At 39.2% G+C, this 22,349-nt stretch overlaps 1 protein-coding gene across 2 annotated transcripts in view; it reads right to left on the bottom strand.

Moving 5' to 3' along the window:
• PDE4B (phosphodiesterase 4B) overlaps positions 1–22,349 on the bottom strand; it is a 591,086-nt gene that overhangs the window by 3,880 nt on the left and 564,857 nt on the right. Inside the window, exons 1-9 of one of the 2 annotated variants that reach the window (XM_036865918.1) lie at positions 14,588–15,176; positions 13,868–13,961; positions 8,190–8,368; positions 6,851–6,949; positions 6,545–6,709; positions 4,644–4,743; positions 2,482–2,636; positions 2,248–2,370; positions 1,347–1,529 (exon numbers count right to left, since the gene is read on the bottom strand). In XM_036865918.1, the coding sequence (XP_036721813.1) occupies positions 1,347–1,529; positions 2,248–2,370; positions 2,482–2,636; positions 4,644–4,743; positions 6,545–6,709; positions 6,851–6,949; positions 8,190–8,368; positions 13,868–13,961; positions 14,588–14,635 (1,146 nt within the window). In that variant the 5' untranslated portion in view covers positions 14,636–15,176. Of the gene's footprint in view, positions 1–1,346; positions 1,530–2,247; positions 2,371–2,481; positions 2,637–4,643; positions 4,744–6,544; positions 6,710–6,850; positions 6,950–8,189; positions 8,369–13,867; positions 13,962–14,587; positions 15,177–22,349 lie in introns of those variants that run through there. The other variant, XM_036865911.1, reaches the window with a different exon arrangement.

Here is a 22,349-nt window from a genome sequence, read left to right as displayed (position 1 = left end):
AGCCCATCTGTGGGAAACACCACGGTGGACCACAACATGGAAACAGTGAGACGTGTTCTCAGTGATGGACAGTGAAGAGTTTTGGGTGGAGGGTAGCTGGGTGAACTGGACCAAGAGGACAGCTTCTCCACCTGACACACTGGGGAAATACCTGCTATGTCTACGTCACAAGGCTGTTTGGAGGTTCAAATGGGATAATGTACGTGAAATGTGTGGAAAACCACACAGAACGTCATATACATACAAAACACCACTGTTGCTAACAAAAGGGCAATATGCTATTTAATTAACTAATTCATGAATATCTTGTTCTAATTAAGGCATTAGGGTATTTGAATTGGCCCTAACTTAATGTTATCATGTGTTTTTATGGCATATTAGACCTTCAGAGCACTTCCACAGATTTTAAACTCATTTGATTGGGTTTCTTTCAAAGGAACTATACATTGATATTATAACTACATGTAAATTTGGGAGTACAAGGTAGTGGGGAAAGAGGATAAATACTAACAAAAAATACTCTGAATGCTTTTGTGATAAAGGCCTTGGGCAGCCTAGAGACACAGTCTTAATCATGATTGCCTGGCTCAGGTCGTTTGTTGTCCTGAAAAAAATAGCATCTCAGCCGGCCCTGATGCCTTTGTAAGAATATCGATACTATCTAGTGCTACGTATTTTGCAGCTAGCGGCATCTGGGGCATTTCTGCATCTCCCTGCCTACAGTGTAATGTCCCCCCAGTCCTTAGCACACAGGGAGTTTGTAGCTTTGGACACAACCAAAAGATGTTAGCATGCTCTCAGAAGTGTAGACATGACCTTGGAAGGGGACACAGGACAGCGCTTCAACTATGAGGCAGAGAGATGTGTGGGAATGAGATTCGTCACCTCTGGTGATGGTAGCAGTGTGCATGATTAGGGAGAGACAATGAAAACAGGAAACAAGGGTGAAAAGCAGAGGTCCTGGATAAAGACAGAGCTGGGGGAAACCTAGAGGGATGAGATGAAGGAGATGGCAGCATTCAGTTAAATCAGCAGGTTTTGCTAAGGTCATAGACAATGATCTACACTGAGGATACACGGTCCAAACTTTGATGGATTTCTGAAGACTGCTTTATCTCCTCGCTGTGAAATTGAGTGTAATGGAGAAGGCGAATGAGTCATGAGCATAATGGAACTAAAGAAGTAGTTGCTTCCTTATAATTTCATACACACACACACACACACACACTTACACACACACACACACACATATACACACATACGTATATTTAAAAGAAAATAGAAAGAGCCCTCCAGTTCAGCCATCAGCAGAGCTCACAGAAACTTTGAAACCTTATATTAGATACCTGGGATTTTTCCACGGAAGCTGTGTGCTTATCACACATGGGGCTAATCTCCATTCCCCTCTCCCGCTCTTTGTCTCCCTGCTGGAAAAATTCCTCCATGATGCGGTCTGTCCATTGCCGATACAATTCCAGGGACTTGGTGGGGTTGCTCAGGTCTGCACAGTGTACCATGTTGCGAAGGACCTGAAATCATCAAATTTTGGAAATCCCATAAAATTAGGTATAAATACTACCAGAACATCTCATTCCTCTTGTACTAGTACACTTGGTACCAGACCCAAGAACATTTTAGTTGCATTATAATTATGGTGTTTGCAGGACACCAAAAAAGCAGGATTACAATGGTGCTGGCCAGAGTTGGTTATTTACCATTATAAGAGTCCCCAAAGGGAAAATGTGTCTTCTTTGATTGACAGTCATTGAATTTAAAAACTGGAAGGGACATTAGAGGTCAGATGCTGCCATGGTTTCTTCTCCTCAGTTTGGAAAAAATGCAAAGAATTACTCAAAGTAGATGTCTTCATATTTTCCACTTGTGGAAAGAGGAGACCAGCTGAGGGCAATTTGTATAACCAAAACAGAGCTAACAAAGTTCAAGTCAGTGGGATTTATATCCAAACATGAGCTTTTGGGATCAGCAGTCACGTATACCCTATTACAAAGAGATTTTGCTGTTTATTTTTAGAATTAAGCAATTCAATAAATAGGGTTCTGTTTTTCTTCGTAAATTAGAGAATCAACTTGAATGTCCATTTTCCTTTGCTCGTTCTTAAAATAAGTCCAAAGCCGTAGTAGTAACTTAGGACATGCAACTAAGTAAGCTTGTTTGTTTTCTTTTTCTAATTGTTGTTTCATTAATTTGGTGTGGCTTTGTGTTAAATCAAAGGCTTCTGTCAAATACCTGTATACGATCAGTATAGTTGTCCAGGAGAAGAACGCCGGAACTTGTAACTTTCTTTGTTTCTACCATTGTCTTCAGGTCTGCCAGCAGGCTCATGTGTTTGGACATATCAGTTGCTAAGACCTGAGGTTAAAAAAAAAAAAAGGAAACTCTCAATAAACTCAGTTTATCAAGGAAATGGATTTTCTCTTCCCGCGAAAGTAAGTGAGGAACACAGGGAGGCCAAAGTCTTACCATGTCAATAACCATCTTCCTGAGTGTCTGACGCTGCTTCTTGGTGAGATTCTGGAAGATGTCACAGTGTTCTTCTTGGAGCAGTTTGAAACCCACGGCAAGGTGATGGTTTTCCAACACAGATTCATCATTATACATCAAAGCAAGTTCTGAATCTAATAAACAAGGGAAAATGATGATTTAATAAAAAGGGATACAATTCAAACTGTGGAATTCCCTCAGTGTGAAATCAGATCTAGTTCTCTCCATATGATTTCAAGAACCAAGACCCCATATGTCATTTTCTATTAGAGACAGAGTCTCCCTCTACAAAGAGAAATAGTCAGTTCCTAAGTAAAAAAAAAAAAAAAAAAAAGTTTCCAGTAGATATTAGCTCATAAACTTTCTCTTTGATTAAAAGTCACAGTATTTTTAAAATCCTATTTTTCCTTTTCACTTCAGATGAAGAATTTGACATTTTAGGTAAGGGCATTCCCAAGCAATTAATCCTATTTTTATCTCAGTTTGTAACTTCCCTTATGTCTTCACAAATGTGTGCTTTGGAAAAAGAATAGACTGAAAATGCCACTAAACTTTACCCAAGGTATTAAAATTTTTCACATTATTTCACTTTTTGATATGTTTCCCAGCTCCATCAATTGTGAGTTTTGGATTTTTAAAGAAGATAATGGTGTGAGTGTAAAATTTCACTTTATCCAAATAATGTAGCTCTTTGGAGCTTTCTATAAATATGGTAACAAAACAATAATTTTTTACAACAATCTTGATATCCCAGTTTCTGCCCTATGGCCCTATACAACAGAAACTGCATTATCTAGATACCTAAACTACAGCGTCTAGCCTGCCTTTCACACAGAAGAATCACAGACATCCTTTGTTAGGCAGCGCCATGGTCTGCAATTGAGAACATGGTCATCAAACTCATGATGCCACATTTTCTCTTAACCAAGAATGATAGCCAAGTGATGATAATATGTTACTAATTGTAGGTGTTGTTACTCATAAACCACTGCTTTTACGGTGTGATTTGAGTTACATCTTCAGAAAAGGTGGTGGGATATGTGATGTCGTTTCAGCACTCTTGCCTTGTTCATCCTGTGATCAAGGGCATAGCTCTGCAAGCTGGCTTTTTATGGTACGTGGCTTTGGCAGAAAGACCATTTTTCTGTGTGAAGCTAACTGGCCTATATATGGAATGGTTCATGACACCACAGTACACCAGCTGATATAACCCACACAGACAAGCATCTGCCCAAAGTTTACGTGCTTTCAATAGAAAAACAAGGTAAAAAAAACCAAGGTACCTCACACTTAGTCATGCAAATATCCTGATGATAAAGTATGACAAGGGCTCTTTCACAGCAAGTAGCTCCAATATTTCTTAAAACTGTCAGCACTTGATGTTAATCTTGACCACAACAAGATAACCAGTATTCTCAGAAGAAAAAAGTACTTAGATTTTCAGCATTTAGAAATGGTACATTAACTGGGAAAAATCATGGATTTTCATTAGCATGGATACTAAATATTTCGAGCATGACAAAAGCTTTAAGTAGGGCTTGGGATCCTAAGGATGGGCCAGCCCTTGAAGGTCACTGAAGTCAGACCAATCCATACTACAGACCAGTGCATAATCAAACCTATGAAGTTGGAAGAGAGTGTGTGAGACTTTTAATGACCCGACCCTCCATCCTGAATTGTGGAAGCTTTTTCTTGGAGTCTTATTTCTATATGGAGGCTCCCACGCTCAGATACAACGTTTGGACCTGCTTCCTCAGTAGAGAGGGACACTAATGGGTCACCATGCTCTGTGTGAGAGCCCTGCATAATCCTGAAAAATCATTACCACATTATTCCCAAGCCTTTCCGTATCCTTACTGGATAATTCCACATGTGTTACTCTTTCCTCACATACTGCATTTTCCAAACATTGAGTACTTTTTATGGCTCCCCTCTGACCCTTTCAAAGTTCTCCATGCAGCTCAAAATGATGTTGCTAGACTGGACACAGTATCCAGGAAAGGTCTGACCAGCTTGTGTGGAATGGAAGGATTACCTCATTATTACCCTTATTATTATCCATAATGAAAACATCAGGAGGAAAAAAATGAAGCAGTGACTCATACAGTTATCTCAAATGACTGTTCTAGGGGCGAACTCACTTGTGTTGATGAGAAACTGATTGGAGACTCCAGGATGATCAACGTCATGAATGGCAGCTGCAAAAATGGCGGCCAGGATTTCCAAATCTGTGAAGACGGCCTGCAGGGCAAAATGAGTGCACTGAACTCCACGTTCCATTTGCCTATCCTGCTTAATTAGTTCCATACTAAGGTACCCCATTTCATTCTTGTTGGGAGAAAGATGGTTTGTTGATTTATACAATGTCTCAATATACTATTTTAATTAAATGTAGATTCTGTCCATCATCATAAGGTCTCTTATGTGAGAGGAATGATGGTCAGAGCCCATGCCCACATCGAGCTTGCAGGCTGAGGCTTGGGGAAGGCGTTAGCACAATGCTCATGGTAAGAGATCAGGTGGTACCTGATATCTGTTTCTTGGATAAGTGGTATGACAGGATGGTGCTTATGCAACACGAGCACATGTACTGGTCAAAGAAGCACGTCAGACTGGCTCTGCTCTGATATAAAAAGCTTCATATACCTTCAGGCTGAATAACTAAGATCAAATTCCAGATTTATTAGCCTGCCAAAAAGTTATTTCTCAAAGCTAAATTTGTAGCATGGTCAGAGCTTTCACACATTCATTCATTCATCCATTCAGTCAATACCCATCCACTCAGTGATTAGTATGGACAAGATTTGAGGACATTTCTGAGAAATGAGACCTAATGCCCACTGCTCAACTCCTTCATGCCATCCCGTGAAGCCTCCCTCCTCTGCCCCTACCTGTACGCAATGATTTAAACCTAGTATTTATTTAGGTATAAATTGCTTCTGGCTGAAATGTCTTTCATCATTCTGTGTGGTTACTTAAATCTTCTGATCCTTCAATTCAATCTAATTATGCAAGGACACATTGAACTTTCCCTTCTCTAAACATCTGTGGTACTCATACTCAATTTCTAGCAACACAGTAGGTAACGGCAGCAGACAGTTGATAAACAGTGTTGGCCCACCGTGTGATACTGACACAGAACATAAAAATAATACTGTTTTTTTTTTTCCTTCAGGGCTATAGAACAGTCTTAGCTTCTTGGATTTCATTTCTCAGAATATATGGAACCCAAGCAATAGAGTTGGGGTCAGTTTAATCTTTCTTCACCTTTCAAGCTGAATCTGCAGAGGTGGGCTTGACTAGGGCGTGGCCAGTCCCTTCCCACAGTGAGCCTACACATTTTGGAAATACCTGACCACCACTGCCATCTGTCAAGGAAGAGCATAGACTGCTGTACCCACTGGGCTGCTTATAGTGATACATACAAATGCATTAATCTGTGAGAGAAGCAGTCACAGCCACCTTCTAGAGAGATGTCTAACAAGTTGGAAAGCTGTCCCTCTTTGCTTCAGCATTGTTAATTCTTCAGTTCTAGATTTTTCAGTTACTTTTCCTTCAATCCATAGAACCAGTTTTATGAATTCTTAGGCGAATAAGCCTATGGATGCTTATTCCTAACAGGAACTCTATAGAACATTTTATATTATATTTCTGTGCTATCCCTCAGAGTACCTGGGATGGTGTAGGCAGCTCAGATCAGCACATGCAAACTGAGGATATACTATATACTAAATGCTGAACTAGACACTTATTAGGTACTAGAGACACAATGACAAATAGAGCACCCTATTAACTGCTTGATAAGTAAATAATTTTTCAATTGTAACAGAGGTAAAGAAAAGGTTACTCTGATATTAGAAAGCAAGCAGAAATGTCATCCATTTATATTAATAACCCAATTGATACATGCTCTACATAATAAAGAGCCAGTTCCAGTATGCACAAACATCTAATTACATTATTTCTGTAAATATATCACATGTTGTACGGCACTTTTTAAAGAGGATGGGCAGGGTATGCAAAACAGATCATAACTACTCACATCTAACGCTGGCGTAGAAAGAAGAACATGGGTTGACTGGGCTACATCAGCAGCGTGTAGGCTGTTATGATATGCCACATCAGCATGGTAATGGTCTTCTAAAGTCATCATGTAGGTAACAAAGGTGTCAGATGAAATTTTGAATGTCTTTAGGAGGTCTCTTTCCTATGCGGCAAAAAGGATTAGAAAATAAATAAGTGGATGTCCAAAAATGAAGAAAAGCCAAATCAGAAAAGTAAACTGGGATGGAAAAAAATCATAAAGAGCATCTAATTGGATAACCAACATTCACTCCTGTTTACTCACCTGGAATATGGCATACATGATGCAAGTTAGGGGCCTGTTGTGTGAATATCCAGCCACATTGAAGATGTTAAGGCCCCATTTGTTCAGGTCTTCCAGCTCCTATCATTAAAATTAGAGACATTTAGAAATAAGGACAGTTTTGTTCACATGCCTCATTATTTTTATTTATTCTGGGGACAGGGGTTGGCTAAGTCTTTAGAGTATCTATTTAGAGTGTTCTGGTTGCATGAACATTTGAAAATGGAATGATCTGGGAAGCTGAGTATCCCCTTCATGCTGGTTAGAAGTTTCTGTATATATTTTTCAGAAAAGGGAGAGTGTGTGTTTATTGATAAATTTTGTTGCTGACCTCTAATTTTTTGCCGTATGTCAGTCCTCAACCAATGTTGCTTTCAGAAGTAGGTGCAAGTGATTAGAGATCATTCTAGACCCATTTCCCTGTCTCTCCCCTTCTCTGCTCACTGGTCCATGAGTAACAGCTAGAAAACAATCTCAGGGTAACTCCTCTGCCCTTTGGTTATTATCACTGAGAGCCATGTCAAGGAGACTTAGCTGCTAGAATGTGTGTAAGTCAACCCTGATTTAGTATAAAAGGTCATGAAGATGCTAGTCATCCATTACATCCTAGAGCTCCTGGGCCACAGAAAGACCTGAAAGAAACATCATTCCATCCTGTGTTGTGGGATTATTCCAAGATTATCTGATTAAAGGAGCAATTTATTCCATTATCAATTACTGCCCAGAGTAAGGGATCCAGGCTCTCCCCAGAGGCTTGGCCCAATGTGTAATCAACCTTCTTCTAATCTTTCAGATGCTCCCTCACTGAATGTTCATTTGTTCTCATTTCATATTCTCATAAGGCTGAGAGAACCTCAGCAGTCACCTTGCACAGCCTCCGAGAGGAGGTATGAATTCTTTCTGAGCCTTCCTCCACTACTAGGGTTTGGGCTCAAGGGTCAAGGCTGTCAATTTCTCTCATTTCTTCTTCAGCTCTGCCAATCAGTGCAGATTTTCTCATCAGTCCTTGGCATACAGTCTCTGAAATATCCTCTGGGGTAATTCAGCCCTGCCTATTGCCCTCACCTTGGATTCTCCCAATATGTGTTCAACAGGATTCTCCATTCATGAGTTAATGGACCCAACTCAGGACAAAATATGGTCCTTTGGTATAGAAAAAGGGCCTTTAACTAGGTGTTCAACAATGGACAACGGGCTACATCAGCCTCATCATACTATTTAATAATAAAGCAAAAGCGATCACTGTTTTCTAGTAGGAGGTTTTAGACATCTGCCTGTTATAAAGCAGAGCTACATGAGCACACACCCAGCTCATACACACCTTGGCTAGATGATCTTCATTTTCCGTGTTGACTCCAAAGCGTGCGATACTTGTATTATTTAAGCTTGAACTATGCATCAGTTTTTTCACTCCGCTTATCTGTGTCATGAGCTGTTGCTTTTTCTTTTTCTCCCTGTCTTTCTGGGTGGGAGATGGAATCTCCACGTCATTCTGCTTGTCTGCAACAACACAAAAATAGGTTTTCCAGTCCCTGTGTGCCAATGAGAACCCACTGCAATATTCAAAAACAACTTCTAACGGTCTATAATGGATGGCTCATCTTATGAAGGTCTGTCATAGCGTTATCTCACTTGATCTCCAGGACAATCCGGTGATACATGATTTTATTGCTAAAGCAGCAAAGTGACGTCCAGAGGAGCTAAATAAGTTGTTCAAGAAGTGGCAGAGGTAGAACTCAATCCCATGTCCTCTGTTTGCAGGGTGATTTGGGACAATTACACTCATACATTTTCAAGGTGAGGCATCAGTATTTATATGCAAATTTCTTATTAAAGTGAATAACTTGTATGTTTGTAAAAATAGAAAAGGTTCATGTATCCAAGCCCAGGTTAATAAAAAGAGGCTTTATGTTTTGCTCACTTTATTATGTTTGTAATTATTTTTTAATTTAAAAGATCCATATAACAGTAGCTGGGTTCAGTTTAGACGAGTAGTATATATGTTAGAGAAATAAATGGCTTCTAATCTTCAAATGATTACTCTAAAGCCTTGGCTTATGACCATTTGAGGTTAAGAGGAAGACTGTAATTTCAGTTTTATTTCATGCCTTGTGTCTATGAATTCTGCTAGTAAATAATAACAACGCCTCTCATTGGTAACAGGCATTACATTTATTAATGTATTTGTGCTTATTAAATATAATCATCTCATTTAATTTTTTTAAAAATTCTGCTACAACAAGATGAAAGGAGAGCTAGGGTTAGTGAGAAAAACATATCTACCTGCTCATAGAAGCTCTTTCTTCTATATCATGCTATTAAAAATATCAGCAATCAAATATTCTATTTCACTTCACAGGGAGATGGATGGATCCCGAGTCCTTCTGAAAAATGCATTAACTCTCTCAGGTCACAGGGATGCCTGTGAATGCACTGAGGAAATCATTTATTGAGGTGCTCTACAGCTGCTCTACAGCTACTTCATTGAACTAAATGACACCCTGTGGCTGAAAGAGTTAATACAGCCTTCAAAAGTTCCTACACTTATCTCTACTTGTTTCAGCGAAAATGAGTCCAAAGACAACTTCTCTATTTGAAAATGACACATTTCCAGATGGCCTGCTGGGATCTAGATGATTTGCTTTCAACTCTTGCAGCTGATGGCATAGTCACACGTTCTCCCTGGAGACCTCCGCCTGCTCACACAGCCCTGTGGACAACTCATCAAAGCAAAGTGAGCGCAGGGAGGCGGAAGCAGCTGTCCTGGACCCTTGGCACCTGGCTGTAGGGCTGGAGCAAGAGATTTCTCTATCCCTAGCATCTCAGTGCTGTCTCTGGGTGCCCCCAAGTTCCTAGATTCATCAGCCTATGACTCTGCCTTAGGGAGGAATTTTAGTGGTCATCCCAGTTAGTTCAGGGGTTTCCAACCTAGTTCAGCATCAGAAGCACCCAGGGAACTTCTGAAAAATACAGATTTATGAGCCCCACCCAGTCCTACTGAATCAGTGTTTTTTAAAAATCTTCCCAAGTGACTTTGATGATCAGAGTCAGGTTTGGGAACCAATAATAATCCCACATGTTCACTTTCCAGATGAAGTCAGCAACTTTCCCAAGCTCAAAGGGCAATTTATTCAACAGATATTTATTTTGCAATCACTTTGTTCCAGACGCAGTGATTTAATAGCTTAGAACCCAGGCCTTCAGGTTCCCGTTAAAAGCTCTTTCTGGTCTCTCAACCTTTGGCATAAAAACTATATATGACATTACTTTTGAAATTACTTTTCTCCCTGTCACTTCACTCCTAATAATGACTACTTTTGCTAAAATAAAAGGCCACAATAGCCCCTGCGTTTCCTAACCATCAATCTTCACCATTCTTCATGCCTGGTTAACGAAGCTGTTAGATTCTTCTGTGCCAATGCAAATACAAAACCTCTAGTGAGACTAGCAGCTTTTTCCCTTTGTTTAATTAAAGATTCCCTGCGACAGCGAGAAATTGAGCCGAATCACTACTGTGTCTGGAACATTACGATAAAGAAGAAAGCCATTATCCACAGAGAGTGCCATTTTGACATTAATGGGTGTTTCCCTATGCAGGCATTCGAACAACTGATGGGTTTCCCAATTCTGAATTTCCTCTGCTAAATGCTTAGCCAGCCCCATGCGGAAATAACCTGAAACACACACTCAAAGAATCATACTACACGCTTTGTGAGTTCACATTTACAGAATGGTCAGACTACAGTGGGGAAAGAGTGGAACAGTACCAAATAAATAAATAAATAAACAGAGGCAAAAAACATCACATCAAAACTCTGATAATGGTGTCATTGGAGGTGCTTTTCTTGCTAGCTTACAGCATTTAATCATGCAAAATTCCTGAGTTCTCTTCCCTGTGTCTTGAGAATTCTATGTTCCAGCTTTGGAGACAGTAAGTCGGGAATTTAAAGGGGTGATTCTTCTCTGTTTGAAAAAATATTAACTAACTTGTAATATCACATCTAAATATCTTGCTTTAATCTGTGCTCCCTCCCCCTGGGTCCTTTACTTCCTCCTGTACCAGCAACCCGAGCCCATTATCCTGTATCAGCATCACAGAGTGCCTGCTGGGATGGTCTGGACACCATCCTTTTAAATGGAAACAACACAAGTTTCACACATTCCCCACAGTGAGGGATTTCCCTCCTTTCTGGATGACACATTTTAACTTTCAATGACTCTTATTGAGATACTGCTCTTCAAGTTTAACTGAAATCAATAAGGTCTTCCCATTTTGTGCTCTTGGAGATGGTTGCTGTGCTCTGACAAGAGGCTCTTATATTACTGGAAGCTGTTAACAAACACATTTTTAGGTCCAACAATCCTGATTCTAAAGACTTTTCTCCATAGATTACATCTATTACTGAAAGGCGATTTTTTTCTGACAGCCTAATAACCTTTCCTAGTTAAAGAAGTGAGGTATTTTGATCTAGGAGTCAAGAGAGTGAAGTCATAGATCTGGCTCAGGAACATTTTAGCCAAGTAATCTTGGTCAAGTTACATACACTTCTGGGCCTCAGTTTTCTTTCTTGGAAAATGAGGGAACTGGATGAGGCCATTAAGGTCCCTTTCAGATCTGACATTTTGTGAAGAAGGCTTCATGGTCCTCCAGGAATACTCTCCATGCTCACAAGGCAGGATGTGGAGTTCCATGTCCTGCATTTGCAGTTTGGAAACAAGCTTTGTTTGTTTGCTTTTTAAGATTATCAAATTGTAAGCCTACAGGCTGTTCCAGAGAATCCAGGTTGCCAGGTATGTCTTAGCAAGACTGATAAACTCTGTCCATATAGAAAGTTAGAGCTGGAATGGACAGAGGGTGTCATCTACTCCAGTGTTCCCATTTTACAGTTGAAGTAGCTGATGAATCTTTTGTTTATATGATGGATTTTTTTCTCCTTAAATTTTCTCAAGAATATAATCTGTCTGTCTAGTCTGCTTGATCGGGTCTACCTTGTGTGTGCACATGCGTGTGCATGCAAACACACACACACAAACACACACTCAGGCTCACCACCCTCCTAATGTTGAGTGTGTAAGGACTGAGGTTCTAACAACCTACCTCAAACCACTTGTTGTTGATAATTTAATTTTTTTTGGAATAATGAGAAGCCAAATGATGGTTTTCCTCAAGAGATATGCCTCCATAGCAAATGGAATATTCAACAGAGTTGACAGTTACCCCTTCTTGAGATGCAAAGTGTTGAGACTGAGAACTCATTTTTATTATCTTCTCAGCCTCCTCACTTGATAGCCTTTGATGCTAAAATAAGAATAATTGGTATACTAAACTATTCCCATGGTCCTTGGCGAGCAGATAGTGAAAGAGGCTACAAGCCAAGAGGACTGCTTAGGTACAACCTTGGATGATGAAGGGCTCAGAGACTTCCTGCAGCTTTACTCCAGTAGTCAGAGTCTCTTCTGAGACGACAGACAAGCCCTGATATTTTAACATGCAATGTTTATGAAAACAAAAACGAGTTATTGCACTTATTGATTTTATTCTTCTTTCCCACAGTCATTAACCTGGAGACTGTCCCTAAAACAGTCCCTAGCTTATGAAAAATAATTGGGTGTCGCACACATGGACAGGAGAAGATGGCTGCCTTCAAAAGAATAAAGGGGGATAATGGAGAAGGAAAGGATCAGTATACAACACTTTCTGTTCAATTAGATTCTAGCTCCTCTTGGAGCTAGGAGGTATGAAAAAAATCTTCTCTTGGTTCTCTGACAAAGGTTGCCGCAACTGCCACTGGAGAAAACCAGGTGCTGCAGACACCCACATACTGGAAACAGTTGGAAAGGCACTTGTCAATCATGCCAATGCCCACTGGCCACAGAGTAGTGCCATGAGCTTTCCACTAGGCTGACCAAAGATTGATCTGCTGATAGCAGGAACTGCTTTGGCATTAGAGAAATAGAATTGATTTTTTAAAATAAAACTAGAAGAGGTATGTGTTTCCATAAGACATCAAGGCAAATGCTCATTGATTTAAGGATATGCAGCAATGCCAAAAAGAAGGGAGGTGTAATGTTCAACTGTAAGAATAGGTCATTTCCCTGGACAGTGGAGTTCTGCTAAATAAGGATAATTCAGTGGTAATTGAAAGTCAACAGAATCAGAGTCTAAAGGCTACCCATTCACTTTGAAGTACAGATTTGCAGGTTCTGCAGGTCTTATTCAAGAAAAATACACAACAGAATGGCTTTAAACATGAGATCAGAAATTCCTAGTAATCAAACAGGATGCATGACAGTAGTTGAGAGGCACTGATGCAAACCTTTCCTGTCAGTGACATGTGTTAAAGACTAGCAATGTGAAAGCAGAGATTGATAGGTAAGTATCAAATTAGGAAGATAATGATGCTGCTTGCAGAAGGCCAGCTCCTTCAGAGAGGTGGAGATTCTTTCTGCCCTCCCCCCATGTATCGTTAAGAAATACCTTAGCAAAGCAATAGCCGAATTATTTCCAAAGCTTATTATCATGGGTCAAATCACCATACAGTTCTCCAGCCATCTCTCGCAAAGCATCTAAAAGGAAACCTTTTGCTCAAAGCCCAGTTACTGGAAGAATTTAAAGAATACCATGTCAGAGGAGCCAATTGGAGTTGTCCCTAAGGCTTGGATGATTGCAACCCCCATCATCCCCCCCTTCAGAGGTCTTGACAGAGATGGAAGTGGGTGGGTAGATAAGGAGTGACCTGAGGTCTATATAAATTTAATTAGCCCATAATAAACTTCTCTCTTTGATGGGTATTTTCATTCATTTTTTTCACAACACCTTACAGCTTTTTTTCTTTTTTTTAACCTTAAAGATTGTCTTTAGTTCTTATTTTAAATGGATTTGTTTTTCTGTGACTTAACCCCATTCCAAACTCACATAGTGATGTTCCTGACAGGTTGCAGAAATTAATATTTTAAAAAAATCTCAGTTATGGAATAAGTTTCCCAGTGAATTCTTACCTAAGAAAGTATTTGAAATGTATTCAGACACCTGGTTCCCCGATCGGCTCATTTCTGAAAGGTGTGTCAGCTCCCGGTTCAGCATTCTTTTGAACTGTTTATAAAGAACAAAAACATATTAACCACCTAAAAAATAGCAGATTATCATTTTAGATGTTTCCAACTTTATTAAGAACCAAGAGACCGAGTGAGCAGATATCATTAGATAAATGATACTGTTTCTACAAAATACAATAATGTGAAATTATTCCAACGTCACCTTAGGGAAAAAAGGTTTTCTTAAGATTTCTTAGAATTAACATCTGATTTCTTTTGAAGATACAAACATAGGAAAAGGAATTTTAACAGAGGTCAAGATCATTTCACTTAAAAATGTAACCACATTTTAAAATACGTTTATTGGAAATTAACTCTAAAATATAATTTGAGTTAATAACCTATACAGTGAGAGGTGATTAAATGTGAAAACTTTAAGGGAAAACAAAAGAAAAGATAAGCATCCTTTAAAAATAGAGATGTGTAAAAAGAATAGGATTAAAATACAACACAGTCTATTTAAATACAATGTAATATAACATGCCCCCATTTCACCATAAGCAGCCTCAGTGGGCTAAGTGATAACACAAATCATTACAGAGGTTTCCTACTTCACAGAAAACATTACACATGTAAATGTTTCACATTCTATCAAAGACACATAATGGAATCAAATTAACCCACCTTGATGTAACCCCAAGATACAGATAACAAATAGTTTGCCTCAGGCATTTTGGAATGCACTCCTTGCCACAATCCACAAATCCCTTTGAAAGAATTCACAGTTCTGAGAGAGCAGTCCCAAAAGGATCGGTAAAGCCTTGCAGATTCAGTGGTAAAATAATCAAAACTTATGATAGACAAAGCCTCCAAAATTTAGGGCGTTTTCTAATCCAAACAAAGACCATCTTCGCACTCCATTCTTGCAAGAAGCCTATGTTCCCTGCTTCTTCCCTGGCAGAGAGAGTAATGAAATCAGGACGTGCACGAAGGAGCAAAAGCCTGTCCAAATGCATTCAGCTGGCTGGTTTGCAGCACTTATGAATTATGAATAGTCCTGGTGGCCGAAGGGGTTTCCACTCTAGATTAGTCCTGCTCAGCTGAACTCTGCAAGGTAGGAGCAATTCTTCTTTCCCGAGGGGATGCCAGACTAGGAAACACAGCCATCTTTTTAAAAGGAGAAGATTAAAATGGAGGAAGCCCCATGAATATTTAAGGCAATCCGAAGTCGGTACCCTCCCCCATTTCACCTAGGTGTTCTTCACCCTCTCTCCACTGCGGAGACCAGGACACTGCAGACGCAGCCTCCGCACAGAGCTCAGCCGCTCTAAGGGTTTCGAAGTGATGGTGTGTTTGATTAATTTACTTTCCGAACATTAAAAAAAAAAAAAAATTGAAAAATCGAGAACTGTGGCTCTTTTCAAACTAGGCTTTCAGTATACAAGAATATTTTTTAAGCTAGCTTTTGGGGAGATTTTTTGCACACCAACGGCGTGCCAGTGCATTTAGACTTCTTTCACAATGAAACGAATGGGAATAGAATTAATGGATTTCGTTTTAAAAGTACTTCGTACGCAGAATGTAATTTTCTGCCCTCCATCAGCTCATTAATATGCACATGAGACTGCATTCGACAAATGAATTAAACACATTTAACCTTTCCATCTAGGATCTGGAGTGAGTTAGGAAATACAAGCTATCGTTTGCTGCATGAATGGAGAATTATTCGGGGTTATGAAAGACTGTGCTGTTTTGGTATTTCAGTGTTACATCTTCTAATTCATGCTAGAAATATTTAAGAATTAAATTAATTTTTATTTTGTTCTTGCAATCTGGAGCATGCTGAGGAAGTCTTTCCTATAGTCTCTCTCTCTCTCTCTTTCTCTCTCTTTCACCTTGTCAGCTTTAGAAAGATCACAAGCAAGAAGAAAGTCTGAGACTAGAGCCCTGCAGTGGGGTTCCCTACCCAGGCCCATCCCACTCCCCTCCTTCTCCCTCCTCCATTACCCCACCCCTGGACTCCCAGGAGTTCAAGTACAGCACGTTAAAGAAATAGCGAAGCACCATGGTAACAGCCTCCGCACGCAATTGGCTCTCTTTCCTGTGAGGCACTCCCCTTTCAAATCAGCATCCTGCACAGACAATGGCTTCACTTCAAGCATCCAGACCCCCTTCATGCCACTGCCTGTGCCCAGGAGACGAGGCCTTTTGAGGTGAAGCCAATGCAAGTCAGTATTGCCGTCCTTTGGCTCACTGCTCTATGCATTGTCCTCCAAGAGGCATGCACAGTCACCCTCTTTCTGGGGAACCCTGCTGGTGTACGTGTGGGTCTTCCCACGATATAATACATTAGTAACAGTCACCAGAAATCTCCGAATTAATCATCTCAGCTAGTGTGTTTTACTTATCGAACTGCTCTGCAGTTTGAACTCCAGGTGAATCATGTAAGTTCTAAGTTGTTTATTTTTTTAAGACAAAACTGCTCAGTCATAATAGCCCCTCATTTTCAGTTCTCAAAAGACAGGCACTTACACTAAAGACTTAGAAGCTGGAAAAGACAGGTTTCTGTGCTCTGATGGATTAGCTGAATTTTGGCAAAGAAGCAAACTTTACTCGGAGCATTGCAAAAAAAAATGTCTTGTAGAAAGCGTAGAGACAGATGGTTTTTTAAATTATGTCTCCGCACTAGACTTCACCAAATGTAATATTCAAGCAATCATCCTCATTTTGGTTCCTTTGGTCTCTTGGAAATACTTAGGAAGATTTTGGAGTCAATCAGGTTTGTACTAGTTGAATAATGCCATTTCATCTCATGTATTTGGTAAATATTTACTGAACCCCAAAATGTGCCAAGCAATGCATTAAGGATATAGCAGTAAAAAAACAAAAACAAAAAACTCCCCCAAACAAACAAAAACACTTTTCATGCTTTTAATAAGCTTTCATGCTAATAGAAACAGTCAGCTATATTAGGATATGTTCGTTAACCACAACAGTTACTAACTGTCTGGTGAGGCTGGGGCCAACCCTTTATTAGCCATATTGACCCTTCAGCTCAGAATATAGGAGCAGCTAGAAATTCAATCATAAAAGACTAGGAAAGACTTTCCTTCTTACTTTTTTTTCAATCACCTCCCGTTGCCACAGGATCCTGTTGGCATACATTGTCAATCAGTCCCAACGTGGGCACAGGGAGGTGGCTCTAAGCTACAGGGCTGAGAATAAACCAAACTCCTCACCTTTCCTGCATAGCTCACAGATGGGTTAGTGAATTCATGTAAGTAGTTAACAGCTGAAAACCACCTCTCTCCTTCTCATGCCTAAATTAGTTCTCCTATGAGCCTTCTGCTAACGGCATGACAATGCCACCAAAACCCAAAGTCATTTTAAGGCAACCATAAAACACACAACATGATGAAGTGCGCAGATGGAGGTCACTCAGTGTCAGAAACTGACCCAGTCCTTTAAATGTTGCTTAGCAACAGCCTTTGGTTTTCCTCCTCCATAAGGGAGGGTCCAACCACATTGACTAAGGCAATCACTGCTCTCATCATAAAGCGTTTATAAAGGGCCCACTTATATTGGGCTCTGTACAAACTAAGCAAGGCAGACATGGCCTTGGAGGAGCAGACAGGGGGTATCTTTTACATTCTAGTAATGCAGAGTCCAATTAGTATGGTTAGTGCTGGCCTGTGTGATGAGACACGTCAAGGAATGGAATAGCTTGTGTTTGAGGTTAAGGCTGGGGAGACAGTGGGGAAGCTTGGCTTAGTGGGGTTTTCAGTGTCTGATTCCCATATGGGAGTTGTTTCTGTTGAGCCAGAGGCAGCTACGATGTAGTAGACGAATCTAGACTTTCATTCTCAGCTCTCCATAACAGGTAACAGTCTGGTGAAGTCACCTTAGCTCTCATATACAAAATGAGAGTGATGCATGATTTTAGGATCTCAGCCCAAACCTGTCAAGATTCTATGATAAATTTTGCGGCAGCCTCCTACAGTCTGGACATATTATTTACCAGCAACCAAAATTTCCCAGAAAACAAAACTCTCTTAACACTACAGAGAAAAACAACCCAAATCGGAAATGCTTCAGTCCGTAAGAATAGGTCAGCAACAAAAGAAGAGAAGCGGTTATCACCCCTCCAGAGTTTTATATTCTAAGACCCTTGGAGTCTCCCTGTCTCCTTATCAAGTTGGGTATTCAATCCAGATAAGAAAATTAAACAGCTCCTGAGGTTAACTGTGGCCCCAGGAGCTACAGGATTGAAAGGGAATAGACATTATTTACTTTATCAAATGCAGTAGAGAAATCCACAAACAGGAGCACACTATTTCAAAGATAAATGTGTCTCTACAACCTAAGGTACACATATCCTATTTTTCTGTTAAGAAGCTGCCTTCACAAGAAAACCCTGTTAGAGCTTACCTAGAAATAATGTCCCCAGAGGAAATGGCCAAAGCCCCTTTTCAACACAGACAAGCAAAGTTTGTGAATGAACCCTTAGTAATACAAATTCCTCCAACGCTTCCTTAAGCTTACGCCCAACACTAGATTCATGAACACCGCCAGAAGTTAGTTATTTTCTGAAAAGGGAAAAAGATATCATTCTCTACTTAAATAATTCGATATTGTTTGCCTAGCATATATCTTCTCTATAAAATCATATGTGAATTTTTTTGAATAGGCTACCTTTAATAGTGGGAAGTTACTTAAAATATATAGAATAGCAAAAGCTGAAATTGAATTACACTTGATATAAACATTTTGTTTTATGGCTTCAATTTTTCTTTGGCTTCAATGCTACGTACAGAGAATATTTTCTTCCGAGCCAATTTCTCCTGAAGGGATGGAACACTTCATCATTTTTCTATATTTCTCATCAGAGGACTAGTTTGGGCTTTGCGCAAAGATCCACAGTAAAGCTAGACACTCTCTTGAAAAGTTCTTGTTAAATCAATCACACAGGAAGGCTGGACTAGAATGATCTCAGAAATTCATCCTGGTTCTAAAACTTGGTGATTCTATCTTTCTAAGAATAAAACCATCAAGAAGAGTAATAATACAAGGGACTAGTATCAAGCACATAAAAGACCTACTTTTAAGACTAACGTGGGCTTGTTAGGGGGTGACCTGGAAATCACTTAAGAGTGAATCTTTAGTGATCAAAAATATTCTTCAGCCTATCAAAGGCTAGATAAAGCAGGCACTTTCCTCTCATTGATAACCTTAAGATGAAGTAAGTAGATGAAAACTGCAGATGAAAAAAATGTGCCCCTGAGAGGAAGACAGCCTCAGGAGTCACCCTTGTGGGTGGCCGTCTGCGCAGAAGCCCATCTGTGAGACAGGCGCCTTATTGTGTGAGATCTTCCTGTTTTTGCAGTATGAAACAACCGCCAAAGTCATTAAAGTCACAATGACTTTATTAGGGACTAAATTTTGACTCATATTTTACACTTTGTTAGTCATAACTTAATAAGAATTCCCGGGCATAAGAAAAAGTGAAGGGGCTGAAAATCCTGCCTGGAATCACAGTATGCTAGTAGTGGTAGAAGGAAGTTGAAACTGCAGTGGCCGGCCCAGTTTAGTGAGAAATGGAAGTAAGGCAAGCTCGTCTCTTAGTTCTGGCACTCACCTGATGTGTGATCTTGGGTAAGATGAATTACCTTCTTGGGGCCCAGTTTCTGTAGTTGTAAAATGGCAAATTTCTCAGGTTCTTTCTGATTTTGAAAAAATTGCTTCTTCCATATTCCTAATTTTACATATGAAGTAACGAAGACCCAAGGAAGTGAAGGACTCGAATTCCTAAACACCTACACTTTCCTTTGCAAAATCTGATTTAAACAACAACGGGAATAGAGTGTACTTTTTCTAAACCCCTTTATCACACTCAGAATTCCCACAATTCTTAACATTTCAGGTTATCTGACAATGCATCTCATCTCTTGTCTCCTTTTTGTCTTTCCCTATGAACTCTACCATCTATTTGAAACTTGATGCCCAAGTTCTTTAATGACATATTTGTCTTATTTGAGAGGCAAATGAAATTGAACTGAGTTGGTAATAGGGTTAAGAAAGGAATAACTTGCCATTGTCCATTAATATCTACTTAACTGGAGACTATATAGTTCCATGATGGGGCATTCTAGCAGAAAAGTTCTGCTCTATTACTGGAGCAAACCCCTGGTGCTCCAAGGAATATAGTTAAGTCGTTCTAACTGTCCATGTGCCAGATCAGAAAGAAATGCATCTAAACGTATTAGAATTGAGTGATTCTCTTCTTAACTGTCCAGTGATGTAATAATCCACAATAAATATGTAATGAAAAACAATCATGGACATCTCTACCATAATTCTGTAACAAAACATTGGCATTTATGATGAAGCTAAAATAGAGTAAATTCCATTTGCTGGTTAGAGGACTAGTATCTGTTGAAGAGACATTTTAAAAGTCAAGGTAGGGACAAACCATTAGTGCTTTCATACACAGAACTGAAAAAAAATCAAAAGAATTTAAATATAACTTTGAATATAACTGCTCTACAACTTGATACTACGTCTTGAACAGGTCTCAAAATTATTACCATAGTTGTTTCTTCTTAACCAACTGTCTATCTATACTCTTTGCTGCTGTCTGTTTTTCTCAGAATTTCTGGAAACTTTTCAAGAGGAGATATGGCACACATTATTGGGATGCTAAAAAAACGGACTTTTCCTAGACCCAAAGTAATCCCCATAAAAATATTTAGAGGAACTTCTCATGAACTAACATTCCCCTAACTCTGAGAGTTGCTGCAGTGACACAATTTAATAGACAAAAGACACTATATTTATACCCAAAGACTTATATTTTCACTATGCATTTTTAACTATATATACATATATATGTATATATATGTATAAGCTATGATTTATAAATATAGTGTGTGAGTATATATATGTTTTCACATATGTAGGGTTTCTAGATTTAGTAAATAAAAATTCAGGATACCCAGTTAAATTTAAATTTCAGATAAACAACAAATGTTTCTTTTTAGTATAAATATGTCCCAGATATTACATGTCCTAAATATCCCTTAGAGAGACTGGATTTCAAAGTCATACACTCATAATGTGTAAGGTTTAGAGGTACCGTATATTTTTAGATAATTTAAAATATTCAAACTTGTTCTTTTTGACAGAAGTCTTTCCTTCTGATGAAAAACACCTGCAACTGTTACTGAAGCTTCACAGTTTCATTTTATGTACCTGACCTTTCCCTTTTAATATGGTTGTTAATAGTGACAGACCCCAAAGAAGGTACTATGACAGATTGAGGATGCTGGCCTGATAATTACACACAGCAGAGGCTTTATTTTTCTACAGATGACAAAAATCACAGTAGCAATGAAAAAAATCAAGGAATCAAGGTAAACTCTTTAGTTACTCTTTTCTTTTTCCGTTTAAGCCTTCTACAACTTCTTCTGTGCACGATGGCTAATATTTAACCTCAAGCTTCTAAAGCCAGTTCCAGGGCCATGGGACGTTAATGCGATTCCAAAGCAGAAGACTAAGGTTTCTTTTGAACGATTTCATAGCCAGAGGTTCTATAACTTGTTACATTTTTAAAATTAGAAATCTTACCATGGATCAGACCCACGGTCCTTTCAGTTTAGTGTCCTCTCCTGACCAGCGGAAAACACGACCTATGCTTTAAGTCCTTCATATTTAACTTGAAAGCAATGCCACAGAACAGGAAAATCATCCCCCAAACATTCTACGTTCTTTTCATAACCCCATAAAAATTGGTCATGATTCTCTTCAAGAACTGATTTCCAATTTTATCCTATAACATCTCCTGGGTTGCTTAAAATCCTGCATTAAATATTGCCTTATTAAAATTTCCAATATTTTTGCAGCCATAAAAATCTACCATAGCTGATTTTTGAGATTACTACTATACCCCTTTTAATCACAATATGCAGCATATCTTGTGTTTAATATTAATTATATTGATTTCAGCTAGCAACTTTCACATACCCTTTGAGATAAAAGACAACGGGATGCTTCAAAACCTTCCCTGGGCATCGCTGCTTCTGGATTAGCAGTTTCCCAGGGTTGGGACAGCCCCTTAGTCTGGAAATTTTCAAGATCAACTCTAGGGACCATCAAATAAATAAAGAAAATCCCTGGGTTACATAGAAATATCCTTTTCTTCCCTGAATAAATATATGTTATCTGTTGGTATTTTGGTAATCCCTACGCTCGAATACGTCCTTGCAAATTGAGAAGAATCTACCATAGGTTAGAGGTTTGAGCATATTGTTAAACCATAAAGGATGAATACAGTAGTCTTAAGTAATTTTATCCTCAAAAAAGACAGTTATACTTGTTTTGCTTTTTGTTTTTCCTATTATTAGCTACCAATGTTTAGAAGAGATGGATGGATGCTTTGCAGAACAGTGCA

The sequence above is a fragment of the Balaenoptera musculus genome, chromosome 1 (assembly GCF_009873245.2).
Source record: "Balaenoptera musculus isolate JJ_BM4_2016_0621 chromosome 1, mBalMus1.pri.v3, whole genome shotgun sequence".
Taxonomy (NCBI): Eukaryota; Metazoa; Chordata; class Mammalia; order Artiodactyla; family Balaenopteridae; genus Balaenoptera; species Balaenoptera musculus.
The sequence above is the reverse complement of the archived record's forward strand: the minus strand, read 5'-3'. Positions and strand labels throughout refer to the sequence as shown.